The sequence below is a fragment of the Rhizophagus irregularis genome, chromosome 14 (genome assembly GCF_026210795.1).
Source record: "Rhizophagus irregularis chromosome 14, complete sequence".
Lineage (NCBI taxonomy): Eukaryota > Fungi > Glomeromycota > Glomeromycetes > Glomerales > Glomeraceae > Rhizophagus > Rhizophagus irregularis.
This window is the reverse complement of record NC_089442.1, coordinates 1,711,257-1,732,098: the sequence shown is the minus strand read 5'-3', so window position 1 is coordinate 1,732,098 and position 20,842 is coordinate 1,711,257. Positions and strand designations below refer to the sequence as shown.

The window sequence follows — 20,842 nt, the reverse complement described above, 5'->3', positions numbered from 1 at the left end:
ACTAAAATTAAAATTAGCCAAAATTAGTCATAATTCTGGCCAAAATTAAATTTTTTGTCATGTGATCTGTCCAAAACCTGTCCAATGAAAAAAAGGTTTTGGTTTTGGACAAGTTTTGGACAGGTTTTGGACAAATGTCCAAAACGTCCAATTGTCCAATTGCCCAACACTGGGTTATATGGTGTAATAAAACAATCAAAATTAAAAAAAAATAATGATCCGTATTTTCCTTTCAACCAAGGTTGCCACCTATGAATACTGTAAGAGGTGGAATGGTTCACACTATTTTAAGTTGTGTTATACATATGATAACGAAAATGAACAAAAATGTAGTTAATACTACTAGATAAAGGTATCGTACTCCTATTATTGAGAATACTAATATATATAATATATAAATTAAACGGTCTTGGAACTTGAAGGTCCTATAACCAGGGAGTCATTGGTAATAACTGGCATAGGACGGAGTCATTTCATCTTATGATCCAGAAATGGCAAATAATGATGATCATTATGAGCGTTGTCCCGTTTATTGGAGCGGTATTCAAATTCAGCTGTGTCGTCAGATACCTCTGCTACTATGTGTGTAGGAAATCGCATGGCACCTTGAGTTCGGAGCCTATTATTCTTTAAGAATTTATTTAAATGTTTGTCTAACGTAGCGTTACTACAACCGTATTCGTGATTTTCTTTTCTCTTCACCAAATATTTGGGTATGCGAGCGTGGAAGTTATCTGATGCCTCAGTTAGGAATTTAATGGTATTCACCCGAGAGTAATAATGCTTGGGAGTAGTTCCATAAAAAGCTGATTCTTTGCGTAAGGCGACCGCCTTCAGTTTTTCCTTGTATTCCATTTGAGCTTTTTCTACAATATGAGTCGGAACGTAATTTCCAACAGCTTGTGAACGGTAAATTGGGCGTAGTGGGATATATTTCCTTTTTCTATCATAACGTGCCACTCTATCATTTTGTGGGTAAAAAGATTCATCAACATTGTACATATAAGTGAACCACTCGCAAGATCCAGGAGCTATATAACGATCGTTCACGTAAATTGGATTCGTTGGTATAATATCATGATATTTAGCAGGTATGAATACATCTGGAATCAGATTGTAATCAGAAGGTGGTGTAGATGATGTTACTGGGACTTGACTAAGTTTAGTCATAATTTGTTTCTTGTGATTTGAATCCATCGCAAAAAAAGGAACCAAAAATGGATAGTTATCAGCGTTAGGAATCGTGTGAGCTTGTTTGTACAATAAATGTCGAACGGGAACTTTGACATATTGAGATTTCAAAAATAAAAAATGGTATTTGCGCGCAATTGCCAAGTAATCTTGATTTTTTGCTTTGTGATTGGAAGGTAATCGCATCTTGTTAAATACACGACGGCAGGAGCATTTAAAACGTATTTCTTGTTGTTTCTGTGTCTTTAGATTAGGACTTAAACTATATTTAAAGTTGGACAAAGATTTTCGGTACATATGTCTATTGCCCCGTTGAGTGATAGAAAGAGAGTCTCTAGCATGAATATTGCTATCATACGAAATACCCAGTCGTCTAGAGGTAATACGTTTGGATTTTCCATCGAGCCATCTGTAATATAATAAATTGGCATGAGAAATCTTGTTATTATCAAAATCAGTTGATATTATATCCAGATTTTGTGTATTATTTTGTTTAATATTATTGAAACATTGTGTTTTTGCGAAAATATGTTGATGAGTGACGCATGCGCGTCGATGTTGTGACATAACAAAGGGAGTAGGAATACCACATTCACTGGTCAAAATCAATTCTATCGGGTACATATCGGGTACCTATATATCGGTGGCTAATCGGATAAATATCGGGTATTTTTACATATCGGGTACCCGATAGCTAAGCTATTAGTCACTGATATTGTATATCGGGCATTGATCTATCTTACACATATCAGGTACCCGATATGTAAATTTTAATACGTAAGATTTTTATTTTGTACAACGTACTGTATTATATATAATCCGTTTCAACTAAAATTTTTTATTTAAATTCATTTTTTAGATAATTTTTATAAATAATTTTCTAAGAAATTTTAAAAGTCCATTTGAATAATATTTAATAGGGATTTTATTTAAGAAACTTTTAGATAGATTTTTTTGAGAAATTTTTTAAGAGTCCGTTTGGAAAAATTATTTTTTTAACTAAGAGGATCATTTAGAGCATTTTTGATAGAGAATTTTCTAAAGATTTGTTTGGAGAGATTATTTTTGAGAATTTTTTAACTAAAGGGACCGTTTGGAACATTTTTTGATAGAGAATTTTCTAAGAATTCGTTTGGGAAATAGTTTTTTGAGAATTTTTTAACTAAAAGGATCATTTGGGCATTTTTTGATTGAGAATTTTCTAAGAGTTCGTTTAGGGAAATTATTTTTTGAATTTTTTAATTAAGGGGATCGTTTAGGGCATTTTTTGATTGAGAATTTTCTAAGAGTTCGTTTAGAGAGATTATTTTTGAGAATTTTTTAACCAAAGGGACCGTTGGAACATTTTTTGATAGAGAATTTTTTTGATAGAGAATTTTCTAAGAGTTTGTTTGGAAAAATTATTTTTTGAGAATTTTTTAACTGAAGGTATCATTTGATAGAGAAATTTCTAGGAGTTCGTTTAGGAAAATTATTTTTTGTATTTTTTAATTAAGGGGATCGCTTAGGACATTTTTGATAGAGAATTTTCTAATGATTCGTTTGGAGAGATTTTTTTTGAGAATTTTTTAATTAAAGGGAACGTTTGGAACATTTTTGATAGAGAATTTTCTAAGAATTTGTTTGGGAAATGGTTTTTCAAGAATTTTTTAACTAAAAGGATCATTTAGGGCATTTTTTGATTGAGAATTTTCTAAGAGTTCGTTCAGGGAAATTATTTTTTGAATTTTTTAATTAAGGGGATCGTTTAGGGCATTTTTTGATTGAGAATTTTCTAAGAGTTCGTTTAGGGAAATTATTTTTTGAATTTTTTAATTAAGGGGATCGTTTAGGGCATTTTTTGATTGAGAATTTTCTAAGAGTTCGTTTAGGGAAATTATTTTTTGAATTTTTTAATTAAGGGGATCGTTTAGGGCATTTTTTAATAGAGAATTTTCTAAGAGTTCGTTTAGGGAAATTATTTTTTGTATTTTTTAATTAAGGGGATCGTTTAGGGCATTTTTTGATAGAGAATTTTCTAATGATTCGTTTGGAGAAATTATTTTTGAGAATTTTTTAACCAAAGGGACCGTTGGAACATTTTTTGATAGAGAATTTTCTAAGAGTTTGTTTGGAAAAATTATTTTTTGAGAATTTTTTAACTGAAGGTATCATTTGATAGAGAAATTTCTAAGAGTTCGTTTAGGGAAATTATTTTTTGTATTTTTTAATTAAGGGGATCGCTTAGGGCATTTTTGATAGAGAATTTTCTAATGATTCGTTTGGAGAGATTGTTTTTGAGAATTTTTTAACTAAAGGGAACGTTTGGAACATTTTTGATAGAGAATTTTCTAAGAATTTGTTTGGGAAATGGTTTTTCGAGAATTTTTTAACCTAAAGGATCATTTAGGGCATTTTTGATTGAGAATTTTCTAAGAGTTCGTTTAGGGAAATTATTTTTTGTATTTTTTAATTAAGGGGATCGCTTAGGGCATTTTTGATAGAGAATTTTCTAATGATTCGTTTGGAGAGATTGTTTTTGAGAATTTTTTAACTAAAGGGAACGTTTGGAACATTTTTGATAGAGAATTTTCTAAGAATTTGTTTGGGAAATGGTTTTTCGAGAATTTTTTAACCTAAAGGATCATTTAGGGCATTTTTGATTGAGAATTTTCTAAGAGTTCGTTTAGGGAAATTATTTTTTGTATTTTTTAATTAAGGGGATCGCTTAGGGCATTTTTAATAGAGAATTTTCTAATGATTCGTTTGGAGAGATTATTTTTGAGAATTTTTTAACTAAAAGGAACATTTGGAACATTTTTGATAGAGAATTTTCTAAGAATTTGTTTGGGAAATGGTTTTTCGAGAATTTTTTAACTAAAAGGATCATTTAGGGCATTTTTGATAGAGAATTTTCTAAGAGTTCGTTTGGGGAAATTATTTTTTGTATTTTTTAATTAAGGGGATCGCTTAGGGCATTTTTGATAGAGAATTTTCTAATGATTCGTTTGGAGAGATTGTTTTTGAGAATTTTTTTAACTAAAGGGAACGTTTGGAACATTTTTGATAGAGAATTTTCTAAGAATTTGTTTGGGAAATGGTTTTTTGAGAATTTTTTAACTAAAAGGATCATTTAGGGCATTTTTGATTGAGAATTTTCTAAGAGTTCGTTTAGGGAAATTATTTTTTGTATTTTTTAATTAAGGGGATCGCTTAGGGCATTTTTGATAGAGAATTTTCTAATGATTCGTTTGGAGAGATTGTTTTTGAGAATTTTTTAACTAAAGGGAACGTTTGGAATATTTTTGATAGAGAATTTTCTAAGAATTTGTTTGGGAAATGGTTTTTCGAGAATTTTTTAACTAAAAGGATCATTTAGGGCATTTTTGATAGAGAATTTTCTAAGAGTTCGTTTGGGGAAATTATTTTTTGAATTTTTTAATTAAGGGGATCGTTTAGGGCATTTTTTGATAGAGAATTTTCTAAGGATTCGTTTGAAGAGATTATTTTTGAGAATTTTTTAACTAAAGGGAACGTTTGGAACATTTTTGATAGAGAATTTTCTAAGAGTTCGTTTGGGAAATGGTTTTTCGAGAATTTTTTAATTAAAAGAATCATTTAGGGTATTTTTTGATAGAGAATTTTCTAAGAGTGTGTTTAGGGAAATTATTTTTTGAATTTTTTAATTAAGGGGATCGTTTAGGGCATTTTTTGATAGAGAATTTTCTAATGATTCGTTTGGAGAGATTATTTTTGAGAATTTTTTCACCAAAGGGATCGTTTGGAACATTTTTGATAGAGAATTTTCTAAGAGTTCATTTGGAAATGGTTTTTCAAGAATTTTTTAACTAAAAGGATCGTTTAGGGCATTTTTTGATAGAGAATTTTCTAAGAGTTCGTTTGGAAAAATTATTTTTTGAGAATTTTTTAACTAAAGGGATCATTTGGGACATTTTTGATAGAGAAAATTCTAGGAGTTTATTTGGGGAAAGTATTTTTTGAGAATTTTTTAACTGAAGGTATCGTTTGATAGAGAAATTTCCAAGAGTTCGTATAGGGAAATTATTTTTTGAATTTTTTAATTAAGGGGATCGTTTAGGGTATTTTTTGATAGAGAATTTTCTAAGAGTTTGGGGAAATTATTTTTTGAGAATTTTTTAACTGAAGTATCGTTTGATAGAGAAATTTCTAAGAGTTCGTTTAGGGAAATTATTTTTTAAATTTTTTAATTAAGGAGATCGTTTAGGGCAATTTTTGATAGAGAATTTTCTAAGAGTTTGTTTGGAAAAATTATTTTTTAAATTTTTTAATTAAGAGGATCGCTTAGGGCATTTTTGATAGAGAATTTTCTAAAGATTCGTTTGGAGAGATTATTTTTGAGAATTTTTTAACTATTTGGAACATTTTTTGATAGAGAATTTTCTAAGAGTTTGTTTGAAAAATTATTTTTTGAGAATTTTTTAACTGAAGGTATCATTTGATAGAGAAATTTCTAAGATAATATAGTTATTGAGTATGATATATACTTCCGATGGTGTATAGTAATAAAATTCTAAAAACCGTTCATTGTATATTATAATCCAAGTACTTACAATTCATATCTTTTTCGTTTATATAATTATCATTCGGTAAATCATCTTTGATGTTTTGTCCCTATAATAATATTGGGAAAAGTTAATTTATCATTAATTTCGTCATAATAAGAGAAGTATAGTGTAAAAAAACTATACTGTATAGATAAAAGGGGTACTGTATAAAATAAAAACTATACTGTATAAAATAAAAAACTATACTGTATAGATAAAAAATTATACTGTATGGATAAATATAGATTTTTATCAACTATACTATACAACATCAGAGGATTCGGAGGTATATTTCATACTCAATATCGTTTAACCGGAAATGGATGCTATCGGGTATTCAGTATATCGGTATATTTGATTGGCCGATCTACACATCTTTTTTTTGTAGATTCTGGGTAAGTGTCTCGAAAAATTTTGTTTTTTATGTAAGAACGTTCATTAACGTTCTTTTACTGCTTTTTTTTTTGTAGATTTCGGCCGGAACTTGGAAATGGAGACCGGTGAGTATTTTTAAAAGGAGGAAGCGAGTTTTTTTTTCGGTTTTTCATATGTAAGAACGTTTATTAACGTTCTTTTACTTTTTCCTTTTTGTAGATTTCGGCCTGTGAACTTGAAATTAGGATCAGTAAGAGGGGAAAGCAGGAGATTTTTTTATGTAAGAACGTTTATTAACGTTCTTTACTTCTTTTTTTTGTAGATTTTAGCCTGCAATTCAGATATGGGGACCGGTGGGTATTTGAGAAGGAGGAGGTTTTTTTTTTTTATGTAAGAACGTTTATTAACGTTCTTTTATTTTTTTTTTGTAGATTTCGGCCCGGAACTCAGAAATAGAGACCGGTGGTGAGTATTTTTAAAGGGAGGAAGCAGATTTTTAAATTTTTCTTTATGTAAGAACGTATATTAACGTTCTTTTATTTTTATTTTTTTTGTAGATTTCGGCCCGGAACTCAGAAATGGAGACCGGTGAGTATTTTTAAAAAGGGAAGTGGGGGTTTTTTATTTTATTTATGTAAGAACGTTTATTAACGTTCTTTTATTTCTATTTTTTTTGTAGATTTCGGCCTGGAACTCAGAAATGGAGACCGGTGAGTATTTTTAAAAAGGGAAGTGGGGGGTTTTTTATTTTATTTATGTAAGAACGTTTATTAACGTTCTTTTATTTCTATTTTTTTGTAGATTTCGGCCCGGAACTCAGAAATGGAGACCGGTGAGTATTTGGAAAAGTAGGGGTTTTTTTTGTTTTCTTTATGCAAGAACGTTTATTAACGTTCCTTTACTTCTTTTATTGTAGATTTTAGCCCGAAACTTGAAAATGGAGACCGGTGAGTATTTCTAAATGTTTTTTTATATTTCTTCATGTAAGAACGTTTATTAACGTTCTTTTACTACCTTTTTTTTGTAGATTTTAGCCCAGAACTCGGAAATGGTGACCAGTGGTGAGTATTTTTAAAGGGAGGAAGCGGATTTTTTTAATTTTTCTTTATGTAAGAACGTTTATTAACGTTCCTTTACTTCTTTTTTTTGTAGATTTTAGCCCAGAACTTGGAAATGGAGACCGGTGAGTATTTCTAAAAGAGGAAGTTATTTTTTTATATTTCTTCATGTAAGGACGTTAATAATGTTCCCTTTCTTTTTTTTTATCATTTTTATTAGGGACATGGATTCTTGGATAATAATACAAACTGTAAGTTGAGTGGATGAAGGAGATTCTAAATAATTGTGATATTATGAAAAATCAGTGATTTAACTTGTTGACTGGTATATGTATGATAGGCTACCGATAGGTACCCGATATATGACTAATTGGTATATTTAAGTAGGGTTTTGTATTATTTAAAGTAATAAAGAGTTTAACTTGCAGTGTAATTCTAGTATAAATAGTATAAATGCATTTTATTAATTATAATAATCCGGATTGATATGTTGGGGTTAAAATCCATGGCCCAATCAGAATTTGTTGTTGTAATCAGGCGATTGATCACATGATTTCAGTATTTATATTTCGCACTTTGTTTATTTTTTTTTTCCTTTCGTAAAAACCTTTCTCTTAAACTTTTTATTTAAAACAAACTCTTTACTTAGTTATTATGAAATAATATTATTATTATATTTTTTTATTTATTTTTATATTAGAAATAAACATAAAGGTATATTTTTATTATGCTTGTTTTTTCTTTTATATATACATTTTCTATTGACGTTCTAATACTTTTTTTCTTTTCTCTCACTAATGTTTTCTACCACTTATTAACATTTTCTATTAATATTAAATACTACTAACATGTTTTTATTAACATTCTCATATTAATATTTTCTATTTTACTAACTTTTCTTTCTTCCTACTAACATTTTTACTAATATTTTCTATATTTACCACTAACGTTTTTATTAACATTTCTATTTTTATTTCTCTTATTAATTAATATACTTACTAATATTTTCACTAATATTTCTTTTAAATGTTAAACAGATAATTTTATTATCATTGTTACTTTTAGTAGAACTTTACATATTACATAGTATAATTATTTATTTTTAATGTTCAACTTTATTTGATTTTACGTATGTAGTAGATAGAGTAAGATTTGTATTATTGTTTAAATTTTAATAAAGTTGAATTTCATTTTATCTGAATTAAAATAAAAAAAAGAGATATATGTCTATTGGTTTTATATGAAATTTATAGCTACTAACTGATGTATTACAAATATTTTACTACCCGATATATGTGTGTTAAATATATGATATTTATAATATATATCACTGATATTTGACTACCCGATATGTATAAGATATATACGTGATGTTTACAAGATATGTCACCGATATTTGACTACCCGATATGTATAAGATATATACATGATGTTTACAAGATATGTCACCGATATTTGACTACCCGATATGTGTAAGATGTATACATGATGTTTACAGTATATGTCACCGATTTTCTACATTTCTACTACACATATCGGGTACCTGATATGTGTGGTATTGTTAAATATCATACACATATATCACATATATTATACACATATCAGGTACCTGATATGTACCCGATAGTATTGATTTTGACCAGTGATTGCGTATCTTTATGAAAGTGTTCAGGGTCGTTAATATGAGGGCAGGGAACATATATGCCAAAGTAAAAATGACGTTTCTTGTAAGTGAAATTAAAAAAAGTCTTTGTAGAATAATTTCTATTAGCTGTGCTAATGGCACGTGATTTGATGATCTTAATTCTATCCAATAGTTTGTTGTGTAAAAAATTAAAAAATTTATCTTGTATTCGTCGTGGAATATCTCTTTGCGAGGAAAAAAAATGTGTAAGCATGCAGCTGATTTGATATTTGTCATTAGGAAATGAACTTGTGTTATTATAACTAATTGGTTTAGTATTCATATGATAATCATTGGTGTGTATCGTTAAATGAATGTCATTGGTGTTTTGATTGCGATCAGCAAGCTCAAAAAAGAAACTCCTAGATCGGCGGATTTCATAAATCTTGTTATAACCTGATCGTTTTGGCGTAGTCACGTGAAATTTTTTCAGGGAGACCGAGAGAGTAGTTTTTTTCTCATCTTTAAGTGAAATTTCTGAAATAGGCGCAGTATCCGGAGGTGGTAAAGGAATAATATCCTGTATAGGAGTCAAAGGAGTGTTGAGAGTCGGAGGTATTTCATTTCCTCCATAGGTGACTTCTTCTATTTCAGCGTTTAATGAAGTATTTAATAATTGTTAAAAATAATCTTCTTCGTCCTCGTCATAGGTTTCTTCCAAATCATTGTCATCGAAATGATGAGTTGAGTACTTATAAGGATAAATATCATCAATATCTAGGGAAAGAATATCCTTAGCAGAAAGTACTGTTGGCCGCTCAGTATCATGTAATATTATGTCTGAGTCGTTGTTAGGTGTTGTAGGGTCACCGAGTTGAGGGTAAGAATGTTGTGAAGCGGAAGACCAGTCTATTTCAATATAAGGTGTAGAAGACATATTTTGTAATAATATTGGGTATAGAAGGAACTAAAAACCTCGTATAAGACAGAGGCGCCCGTTTGGGCCTCTCCCCTTTAGTGTTTCAAATAGAAACTGAAAAAAAAACTTGCGCAAAATTACTGCGGAAAATTAACAAAAACGTAAAAAAGGGGAAAGAGTTTTTTTTTTTCCAAAAGTAAGGGTTTATATAAAAACAAAAAACGTATCATAACAACAATAAACAATCACGTGATCTCGTGTTATGATACGAGATTTTTGTAAAATTATTTTCTAAAAATATTAAGTTTAAAAATTCCGTATACATTCCGTATGATTGATTTTTTCCGTATACATTAGTTTTTTTAAAAAATGTTCAAAAATGAATTGCTTATTAAATATACAGAATTTGTATACGGAATCTATAGAAACGTACATAAAATGTATACAAAACGTATCCTTTCCGTATACATATTTCTTATAGGGCAAGCAAGACGGAATTAACAGCCTTACTGGACAACGTGATTAAAATATGTCAACTAACGGAGCAAAGAGTTCAACCTTTTATGGTATTTACTTTGCAGATTTTCTTTTGGCGAACCTTCTGTATCCCAACGGTCCGTCCTTACTCTCAGTTCTGGAAAAACAAATCTTAGTAATAGTACTGCCTCACATCTCAAGACTAAAGTTGATTAAGCACTTAGAGAGACAATTTCTCTTCTTTCTGTGAAGCTTTGAATACACCTTCTCATTCTATTTTCTCATCTTGAAGTCTTTCCCGAAGTTCTTTTACCAAAAAGGATACACATCTGGACTTTTTGGTACGTTCTGAATCTACCCTAAACGTGTTACTAAAAAAAGATCAAGGTGTTAACGGATATGGGAGACTCCTTTTGTGGACATCTGATCGGGCTATCATCTTCGGCTTAACTTTTTTCCATAGATATGGAACAAGTAGATTACTTAGTACACGGTTGAAATGTTGTGTCTCATTTTTTATTTCTTTTACACACTTAGAAAGAAGGTATGGGACAAGTATTCTGGGATAAGTGATTTTCTTCGCGGACTTCCAAAATAAAAATTTTTTTAGATAGGTTATAATTTAGGAAATGTAAATTTGATATTTCATTTTTTTCTCTTTTTAAATTTTAGTGGGGTTTTTTCCTTTGTTACATATTTGTTTTCCCTTGTTTGGTATGATGAAGGAATTGAAAGTGGAACGAATGGGTGAGATTGTAAGTCACTTTAAATGCGATCATGTCGTAGGTCATATGTGTGACCCTATTACAAGAAGTTCGTACTGAATACTGTGAATTAGTTACTGAATAACCTTGATTAAAAGGATTATACGACTTGGTGAAGGAAGTAGTTGCTACTCCCAACTAAACTTTTTTCACAATCAAAATTCATTAATCAGAACTGGATTTGCCAGTGGCACACGAAAAGAATTAGGAATAGATTAGGCGCAGACACATCACGCGTTTATATGTTACACAATTCAATTATCATATTATTTAAACTTGGTCAAATTATGCTAATTTCGGCCGTAATTAAATTGCTATTTCAAAATGATGTAGCTTTTTAAGGAAAAAATTCTTTCTATTTTCTTTCCTTATACTGTATGTCTGAAGGTATGATATAAATTTTTTTGAGAATTTTTCTCTTCTTTTGATAAAACTTATTTTTATCTTTCACTTTTAGAGATTGTTATGTTAGTTTAATTTTACTTTTAAAGAAAAAAAATTTTTTTTTTTAAATTAATTAGAAAGAATTAAATTTAGCAAATTTTATATGAAGTGGAATAATATATTACAGTAACATACTATTATATTCCCTGTAAAAAATGAAACCCTATTCTAATTTTAGAATTATACAAATATATTGTAAGCCGAATTCACGTGGGTTTAATTTATTATTTTATCTTATTTGCATCAATTTAAAAACGATGACTACTAATAAAATGATGTTACTGATTAAAATAATAACTTAAAGAATTAAAATATTTAATATTATAAAGAATTATTAAACCATTACAATCTATAAAGAATAATACCAACATTAAGAGTAGTACTTTTTCAATGTTAAAATTAATTAAATTCCTGTTGCTTAGAGGGATTACAAATTACAATGATTTATTATTTTATTACATTTAACAACCATACGAAACGATTCAACAAGTAATTGTTATAAAGTAATAGGACGTATACAATAACTTACAGATTTCATGATGGAAGATATTTAATAAATGAGATATAGGTTAAGATTTCAGTTTACGTTAAAATTTGTTAATAAAATATTAATAAAATGTAATCAACCTTTTTCAATTTTTATGTCGTCGAATTTGGAATAAATAACTTAAGATCCAAACACATAGATATACGATTTTATTTTATGCAAAGAATGGAAGTTTATGAAATTATTTAAGTACGACGAAAAAACTTATCCATATTCTTTAAAAAAGGGTTAATAATTAAAATATACAGTAAGTATATAATGAAAATAAATCAAAACTTTACAATGAAATTTTCTATAACCGATGTGAATTAATCCAGGGAATAATATTTATAATGTTTTAATTGAATTTTATATAGTATTGAGTAATCACGGCATTGAGTTAGACCACATTCTATTTTAAAGTATCGACAATAATAAATGTATAATTCTATAATATAAAGTTTTTTTTTGGGTAAAATGATAAAATAAGTTATGAAATTCTGAATTAGACTAAAAATAAACTCTTAATTTATACTTGCGAAATACTAACTTACCACAAAGGCATCTTTTAATATATAAATAATTAATTAATTCAATACGTGAAGATTAATTACCATTATAGTATCGTAAGATTCTTATTGATATTTTTGATACAAAGATGTCCCTATAAGAAATATGTATACGGAAAGGATACGTTTTGTATACATTTTATGTACGTTTCTATAGATTCCGTATACAAATTCCGTATATTTAATAAGCAATTCATTTTTGAACATTTTTAAAAAAACTAATGTATATGAAGTGTATATGGAAAAAAATAATCATACGGAATGTATACGAAATTTTTAAACTTAATATTTTTAGAAAATAATTTTACAAAAATCTCGTATCATAACACGAGATCACGTGATTATTTATTGTTTGTTATGATACGTTTTTGTTTTTTATATAAACCCTTACTTTGATGAGTTTGATCTTCCGATCTTCCTTTCTGTCTTCCCTTCCTTCTCTTTTTCTCGTCTTATTTTTGTTATTTTTTCTAAATTTTTCTTCTTTTTTCGTCACCCTCCTTTTAAAAAAAAAATTTTTTTTTCGTACCTCACTTTAAAATTTTTTTTTCATCACTCTCCTTTAAAAAAAAAATTTTTTTTGATTTATTCTTTTATTCCCACTCTTCTTTTTTTTTTAAAAAAAATTTTCTTCTTTCTATTTCTATTTCCTCTTTATAAAAAATTTTTTATTTTTCTAACTTTGACGTCGTCTCTTTAAAAAAAAAATTTTTTTTAACTTTCCTAACTTCGTTACCCTCTTTTTAAAAATATATATTTTTTTTTGATTTATTCTTTATTCCCCTTTCTTTTTTATTTATATTTATCCCTTTTTTTTATTTCATAGGCCAGCAGATTTTTTTTGTGAGAAGATTCAGTTTCTTTTTTCTTTTTTGTAGATCAGTTTGGGAGTCTTTTCCTTTCCTTTTTGTAGGATTGTTCAAGATTTTTTTCTTTTTTTAGGTCAGTTCGAATTTCTTTTTTTTTTTTTTGTAAGTTGGGTTCAGATTCTTTTCTTTTTGTAGGTTGTTTCAGTTTTGTTGCTTCAGAGTCTTCTTTTTTTGTAGGTCAGTTTTGGATTTATTTTGTTGTTTTGGTTTCTTTTTCATCAGATGCTCCATAATTTTTTTCATTTATGTAGGTCAGACATTCTGGAGTTCTCTTTCTTTTTTTGTAGGAATGGTGACCTTTGGTGATTTGGACGATTGCAGATACTATATGAAGGGGGGATTTTGTTTCCAATTAAGTTAGACGTTCTTATGTTTCTTTTTTTGTTTTTTTTAGGTTGTTTGACTCCAAATGAACCTGAACTTATAGATAATTTTGGTTGCAATAGGTGGTTTTAATGAGGAGGGAATTTTCATAATGTATTTGTGTTTTGTTTATTTTTTATTTTTTAATTTAATAAAGTAAAATTAGATTTATGTAAATATAATTATAGTAAATTGTAATACAAATAGTAAATTCAGTGACCAAATCGTATAAATTTCGTGATAAAATCAGTGATCAAATCATGTAAATTCCATATGAATTCCGTGCAAATTCCGTATCCAAACCATATATTTAGTGATACGGAATTGTGCATTTTTCCGTATCCTATTGTTATTTCTAAGGAAAAAAATCGTATAAAAACTTTATAAAAAACGTATCCAATTTTTTTATAGGGTGTTCGTTAATGTCTTGAGGTATTAATTTAATATTGCTAAAATGTTGGCAGTTAATAAAGCAAAAATTAAGGTTCGAATTTCGTTAATTCATGACCCGCAAGTAGTATGACTTACAAAAAGATCTTTCTTCTAAGGAACTCTGTGTTTTTTTCACGGCTGTTAGTTTTCTATTTTCAAAAATTATCGACTTTAGATTACGTTAAGATATTTAGTTGTAATTTGTCAATTACAAAACTAGTATATTATTGTCCGCTTCGTTCACTATGAAAAATTTGTGCCGAATCATGAAATTCATTCTGAATATTCATTAAACGATGTAATTATACTGTATTATTTCGCATTTTTAACGTATGATTTTAATAATCTACAAATTTTCATAGATCTAAGTAATAAATTATACAAAGTACCGTATATTAACAAAGATTGAACAAATTTAAGATTTTCATCCTCCTTATTCTTAAAAGAATTTTTTCATTTTAAATTTATTAAATTTAAAACTATTTCGTCGATTGATTATGATATATATATTACGTAGGTAAGCTTTGTCTTTCATACTATATTTAACCAAGCGTTGCTACCTTAATGCAGATTTACAAGTCACAACTATATTATCATAAGTTCCTCATTACAGTCATTAGTCTTATTTTTGAAGAAGTTGAACACTTTTTTACCAAATCCCAAAATTTTATCACATTCTACCAAGTTACTAAAATATTATATAGATGGTATTATTATAAGAAGAGTCATTATAATCGAAGAGTACTAAATATAACAAAACTCATTAATGATGAAGTCATTTATAAAAATTACGACGTACTCATTATGTTACGGGAGCGTTTTACGGTAATTACAATAGGAGTTATGACATAAGAATCGTAATAGAGTAATGGAAGTAATAATATTCTAAAATATCAAATCATGAAAAATGATTTATAATTGATGTTCGTTCCGGAGTTGGAGCCGGTTAAAAGTTAACCCGTTAATAATAACTAATCTAGTGGCTTCACAAATAAGGTATAGCTCTATAGCAGAATAGTAAAAAAACACATATATATAAGAGTTTTTAAATTTATTCTCAATTTTTTTTTAATAAATGACTTCATATTCCCTTAAAAGTTCTTTCATCAATATTAAATGTTATTAATTTTAATGTTATTATTCAAATTTAGTGATTTTAAGTGGTCGTTCACCTTACTTTAAAAGTGCCTTCTCTGCCAATTGAATTTCAAAGAAAGATAGCATGATTAATAAACTAAGTGTCATTTCAACAGTCCTTGTTCTTAAAGTAAGCAAATACTTTTTTATAATTAATTATTTGAATTTTAAATTTAAAATTTTAAATAACTCTTATATGATTTTATTATTTATTAAGTTATATTTATACTGGTCACTCGATTTGGCTAAACAAGGGCGAAGATATTCTTGGTTCATTGGTTTCACCTGACGAATTACTTATTGAAGAATTATTCAATCATGTTCAAGATCATTAATATGGTTCAAAATTTTGTTATTCTTCACACTGTGTTTTAACTCACTAGTTGCAAGAAATTACAAGATTATTGACTTGAATCTATCCGTGAAGATCCGGAACCATTTATCTCTTCAAAAAAATAAATATTTCCTTCGTCAGATAAGAGATATCCTTTTGGTTAAACGAGATGATTTACAGATTGGAAAAGCTGTCGCAAGGGATTATTTAATTTAAATGAAATATTGAACAAACACACCTTAGTTTGGGAAGAAAGAATCAAATGGAATAACGAAAATTATGAAGCATTAAAGAAATTTTTGAATCAATTTATTTCTCTTATTCATAAAGCTTGTCCTTATATAGGTATTACTTCTCATCGTATTTATGAAGAATTTGAAGAACTCTGTTAAAAAAATATCAAAACTCATAGCCTTACCACCTCGTTTACAATCAGGGCCATTAACATCAGCAATCATTAAACCAAAACTTGTAAAGTTATTTATAATTGGATTGATAGAAATGATTCAGTAACTCTTTCAAATAATAATAAATGTAAGTTTAATCTTGTTACTTCAATGATGAGTCGTGATGGACATAATAGCGAAACACTTCATAATATATGTAATGAACTTGTAGTATTAATAAGAGTTCAATCAAAGAAAATCTATGGTGGTTATAATCTATCTAATTGGATGTGTAGGAAAAAATCAATGGTTATTCTCAACAGAAAGTTTTGTTTTTTTCTTTTAAAAATGACCAAGATATACATAATGTGAGATTTTGTCAGGGTAACTAATTCATTCTGTTCTGTATATGATTATTCCAGTATCGGTGGTTTCTTTATATGTTATATATTAATGAGCAAGATCTTTATGCTGGGTATAATGTTTACAATTGTGAGAATATTTTTGGTAGAGGTGAAGAAGGCGAAACACCTATTATTGAAGAAACTGAAGTATTCATTACAATTAATAAGTGATTTTTTTTTAATGTTAAACAAATACGATATATTGTATTAAAACACAATGTCTAAAACTTAACATGTGTAACCATCATATATTTATAGATAAAAATTCTTTGAAATTTTTTCTTGTAATACTTACGTATGTTAATTATTCTTGGTTACCTTTAAAAATTTTCCGCTTACAATTTGAAATTTCGTTGGATTTCATAAGAAAACCATGTGAACATACTACATTTCATTTAAAATAGAAAGTGTGTAGCTCCAATTTTCTTATTTTCTTTTTTTTTTTTCTTTTTTAGAAATATCATCATTAGCGGAGAACAATAATAACAGATTAGTCTACTATTAAATGCAAATAACAGTAAATAAGGTTTTCAAAATTACAACTTAATGTATTATGACGAATAATTTATTAAACATTATTAAGTCATCCGTCAAATTCATATATCTATTTTGGTAAAATCGCCTATTAAAGGCTGTTCCTAATCAAAACTCACTAATTATCTAAAAATTAAAAACCATTTTTAGAAATATATTAATTAACCAACCAATAAAATGTGATCAAATGAAAGAATTTATAGCATTTAATAATAATTTTGTTAGTAATTGGTGCCGGTTATAAATTAAGCAATTAATTCTTGCCAGAGTTAAGTATTGTCGTGTTAACTCTGGCCAAATATTTAAATTCTGACCGCGATTCATATTACTGTAGAATCAAAATAATGTGTAGATCCCTTCTTTTTTGGGAAATTCCAGCGGCATTACGAAATACTGGCCTGAAGAGAACGCGTAGAGCCGTAGAGCTAATAGTGAATGAATGCTGATCTCTTGTTACCTATTTATATATTGATCGGTTCCTTGTGTAGCAAATTAATTCCTAAAAATAAACAAAAACCAGTTTTGAAGTATTACGTTACATACAGTATATAAAGACAATTTAGTTTTATCCGAAATATTTTCTTTCATATTTCTAAGTATTGATAAAAAAAAAATTCGCAATTTTTAAAAATGACTACAATATTTCATTCAGGTCTCTCGAAAGATTTATCACTTATATTAAATGATGCTGATGATTTTAACGTTATTATTCAAGTTGGAGAAAACCAGAATACAAAAGAATTTTATGCTCATTCAGTAATTTTACGTGCTCGTTCTCCTTATTTTAAATGTGCTTTCTCTTCCAATTGGATTTCAAAGAAAAATAACATGATTATATTTAATAAACCTAATGTCACTCCGACAGTTTTTGACATAATTTTAAAGTAAGTAAGACACTTTTAAATTAATTATTTTTAAAATTTTTATTTTTTTTTTAAAAAAAAATCTTATATGGTTTTATTATTTTAAAAGATATATTTATACCGGTGAACTTGATTTGACTAAACAATCATGTGAAGACATTCTTGGTTTATTAGTTTCATCTGATGAATTACTTATCGATGAATTATTCAACCATGTTCAAGATTATTTAATCGAGAAACAAACTAGTTGGGTTCAAAAAAATTTTGTTCTTGTTCTCCATACTGTGTTTCAACTCCCTAGTTGCAAGAAATTACAAGATTATTGTCTTGAATCTATCTGTGAAGATCCAGAACCATTTATCTCTTCAAAAATGTTTCCTTCATTAGATAAGAATATCCTTTTTGGTTTACTTAAACGAGATGACTTGCAGGTTGAAGAAGAAATTGTTGCTTGGGATTGTTTAATTAAATGGGGTATTGAACAAACACCTGGTTTAGGAAATAAGAATAGTGATAGAACCAAATGGAATAATGAAAATTTTGAAGCATTAAAGAAAACTTTGAATCAATTTATTCCTCTTATTCGGTTCGTGGGAATTTCTTCCGGTAGTTTTTTTGATAAAGTTCAACCTTATAAAGCTATTATCCCCCATTATATTTATGAAGAACTGGAAGAATTCTATTGTAAAAAAGCTTTATCAAGAACCACAATCTTACTGCCTCGTAGGAGACAATCAAGATCATTAATGTCAGCAATCATAAAGTTTAGACTCGCAAATGCAATTTCTAAGTGGACTGATAAAAATGATTTAGTGACTCATTCAAATGATAATAAATGTAAGTTTAATCTTATTTATTCGATGAGTCGTGATGGATCGAATGGCAGAACATTTTATAATAAATGCAATGGACAAGGCCCATTTGTAGTATTAATAAGAGTTCAATCAAATAAAATCTATGGTGGTTATAATCCAATTGGGTGTACAGGAGGAAATAAGTGGTTATCTTCAACAGAAAGCTTTATCTTTTCTTTTGAAAATAATCAGAATATATATAATATGAAATTTGGCAGGGTAATTAATTCAGCCTATTCTGTATATGATAGTTCCAATTATTTTTTTAGTTTTGGAGATATTTTATATATTAATGGACGAAATCTTAATATTGGGTATAATAATGGCCATTATGAGAATATTTTTGGCGAAAAAAAAATACTTAATATTGAAGAAATTGAAGTGTTCAGCGTAGTTAAAGAATAATTTTTTTAAAAAATTTTAAAGACATTGTTTTTTGTTTTTGAAGATACAATGTCTCAAATTTAACGTAAGTATCCATCATACTGTATATTTATAAATAAACTCCTTTGAAAAAAAAGAACATGATTTACGCTTTTTTTTTATAAATTCATATTTCTTTAATTAGTATATTTTATTTTTAGTTTGATTGAGAAATTATAAATAGGTGACTTAAAAAAAAAATGAGCTAGGTTTTTTAATTTAAAGTTCAAGAATTTTTAAATAGTAAATTGTTTTTTTGTTTTTATATTTACAATTTTTTATGAATTGTACTGCATCATATATTTAATGGAGTATGAAGGTGTCGTATAAATAACAGTAATAAGTTTGTTTTCTTGCAATTCTTACATATTCTAATTAATCTTGATTACCTTTATTACTTTTATAAAACTCAAAATATAATTCATTCGTAATAAATCTCTTTTTTTTAAAAAAAAATTATAAACGATTTGAAATTTCTTTGGGTTATATAAGGAAATCGTTTGAACGCATTACGTTTCATTAAAAGATTAAAATTGCTATATTAAAAGTGCCAATTTCCTTATTTTTTAATTTTTTTTATTAAAAAAAAATATTATCATTAGCGAATAATAATTAACTAGCTTATTATTGAATGCAACTAAGGGTTCTTAATTATCGATAATACTTTATTATTATTGCACAGAAATGACAGAACCATTATTGGAACCATGAAAAATATTAATGAATCATTCATCATAATGTGATAAATTATTTTTCAACATCAAAGAAAATATTAACGTATTCACGTTTCTCATTCAATTTATATTTCTCAATCCTGTTAGTTTGATAAAATTACTTATTAAGACTATTGTTCTTAATCATGAAAAATGAAAGTTTTTTTGATAATAATTTTGGATAATTCGTGAATTGTGAATATGATCGGGTTTTGAGTTATGATTATTGGCTAACAGGATTGTGTAAGTAGGGCACAAAAGGGGTTCTGGGGTCAAATTCAAGAAAAGGTTCCCAGATATATTTCCAAAGCCTTCTAGCTATACGAAATCACTATAGAATTTTTAAACTCTTATCCAAATATAGGCTCTTCCCCGCTATCCAAATATTTGGTATCCAATTTGGTATTAAATTACCCCGCCAGATACCAAGAATAAAACAATCATTTATAGCCTTTCTAGCCTGATTTTAAACCCAAATAATATATCAAAAAAAATATGCCATACTGCTTGCCTTTGGGAGTGGCCTAGAATATGGAGGAACGAAGTAACTAAATATTCTAGGCTACGACCCTTACAAGTCTAATATGCATACCAATTTTTTATGATATTCTAGAATTAATTCTAAAGCTGATTCATTGATAAAATCAAAGGGTCACAAAATCTAACCTCTGGGTATCCAAAAATTTTTCGTATGACTTAGTGAAGCTAAGTCATACGAAAAATTGGATAACAGGAAAGTGTTCTAACTATTATTCTACTTTATTCTAGCATATAAGTAATTTCTCGATATGCAGGAAACCATTCTAGACCCATTTTATTAAGAAAAATATAAGGTCCAATAAGTCATACGAAAAAAATTACACCTATAAGTCTCACCTCTAAATCATACGAAAAATTGCTAACTATTCTAAGTACACCGAGCCTTATCCCGAAGTCTGTTCACATATTGGATCACATAGTATCCTTTAACATGCAATGGACACCGCCCAGAAGTTGAGCCAGTTGGCTTGCCACATTC

The 20,842-nt window shown here is 27.9% G+C and overlaps 5 protein-coding genes across 7 annotated transcripts; 3 read left to right on the top strand and 2 right to left on the bottom strand.

Moving 5' to 3' along the window:
• Positions 1-468: 468 nt before the first annotated feature.
• On the bottom strand, positions 469-1,815 carry OCT59_006058 (uncharacterized protein; the record flags this gene model as incomplete). Of its 3 annotated transcripts, none has more annotated exons than XM_066141008.1 (2): positions 563-578; positions 659-1,815. In XM_066141008.1, 2 exons carry the CDS (start codon positions 1,813-1,815, stop codon positions 563-565), a joined length of 1,173 nt encoding a protein of 390 aa, XP_065997842.1. The 3 variants fall into 3 exon arrangements, with proteins under 3 accessions (XP_025171286.1, XP_065997842.1, XP_065997841.1); XM_066141007.1 differs by lacking the exon at positions 563-578 and having other exon boundaries at positions 755-866; positions 1,001-1,815; XM_025311480.1 differs by having other exon boundaries at positions 469-1,815.
• Positions 1,816-5,987: 4,172 nt separating this feature from the next.
• Positions 5,988-8,276, top strand: OCT59_006057 (uncharacterized protein; the record flags this gene model as incomplete). Its single annotated transcript, XM_066141006.1, has 13 exons — positions 5,988-6,151; positions 6,227-6,256; positions 6,351-6,381; positions 6,461-6,484; positions 6,563-6,596; positions 6,689-6,719; positions 6,811-6,841; positions 7,159-7,192; positions 7,284-7,314; positions 7,410-7,440; positions 7,530-7,540; positions 7,890-7,903; positions 8,227-8,276. 13 exons carry the CDS (start codon positions 5,988-5,990, stop codon positions 8,274-8,276), a joined length of 516 nt encoding a protein of 171 aa, XP_065997840.1.
• Positions 8,277-9,492: 1,216 nt separating this feature from the next.
• OCT59_006056 (uncharacterized protein) lies at positions 9,493-9,750 on the bottom strand (the record flags this gene model as incomplete). Its single annotated transcript, XM_066141005.1, has 1 exon — positions 9,493-9,750. The coding sequence occupies one exon, from the start codon at positions 9,748-9,750 to the stop codon at positions 9,493-9,495; it is 258 nt and encodes an 85-aa protein (XP_065997839.1).
• A 6,457-nt stretch (positions 9,751-16,207) lies between these two features.
• Positions 16,208-16,608, top strand: OCT59_006055 (uncharacterized protein; the record flags this gene model as incomplete). The annotated part of the gene is made up of 2 exons (XM_025326610.2): positions 16,208-16,342; positions 16,456-16,608. The coding sequence occupies 2 exons, from the start codon at positions 16,208-16,210 to the stop codon at positions 16,606-16,608; spliced, it is 288 nt and encodes a 95-aa protein (XP_025175349.2).
• A 993-nt stretch (positions 16,609-17,601) lies between these two features.
• Positions 17,602-19,199, top strand: OCT59_006054 (uncharacterized protein; the record flags this gene model as incomplete). The annotated part of the gene is made up of 2 exons (XM_025330494.2): positions 17,602-17,855; positions 17,944-19,199. 2 exons carry the CDS (start codon positions 17,602-17,604, stop codon positions 19,091-19,093), a joined length of 1,404 nt encoding a protein of 467 aa, XP_025175348.1. The 3' UTR covers positions 19,094-19,199.
• Positions 19,200-20,842: the final 1,643 nt, after the last annotated feature.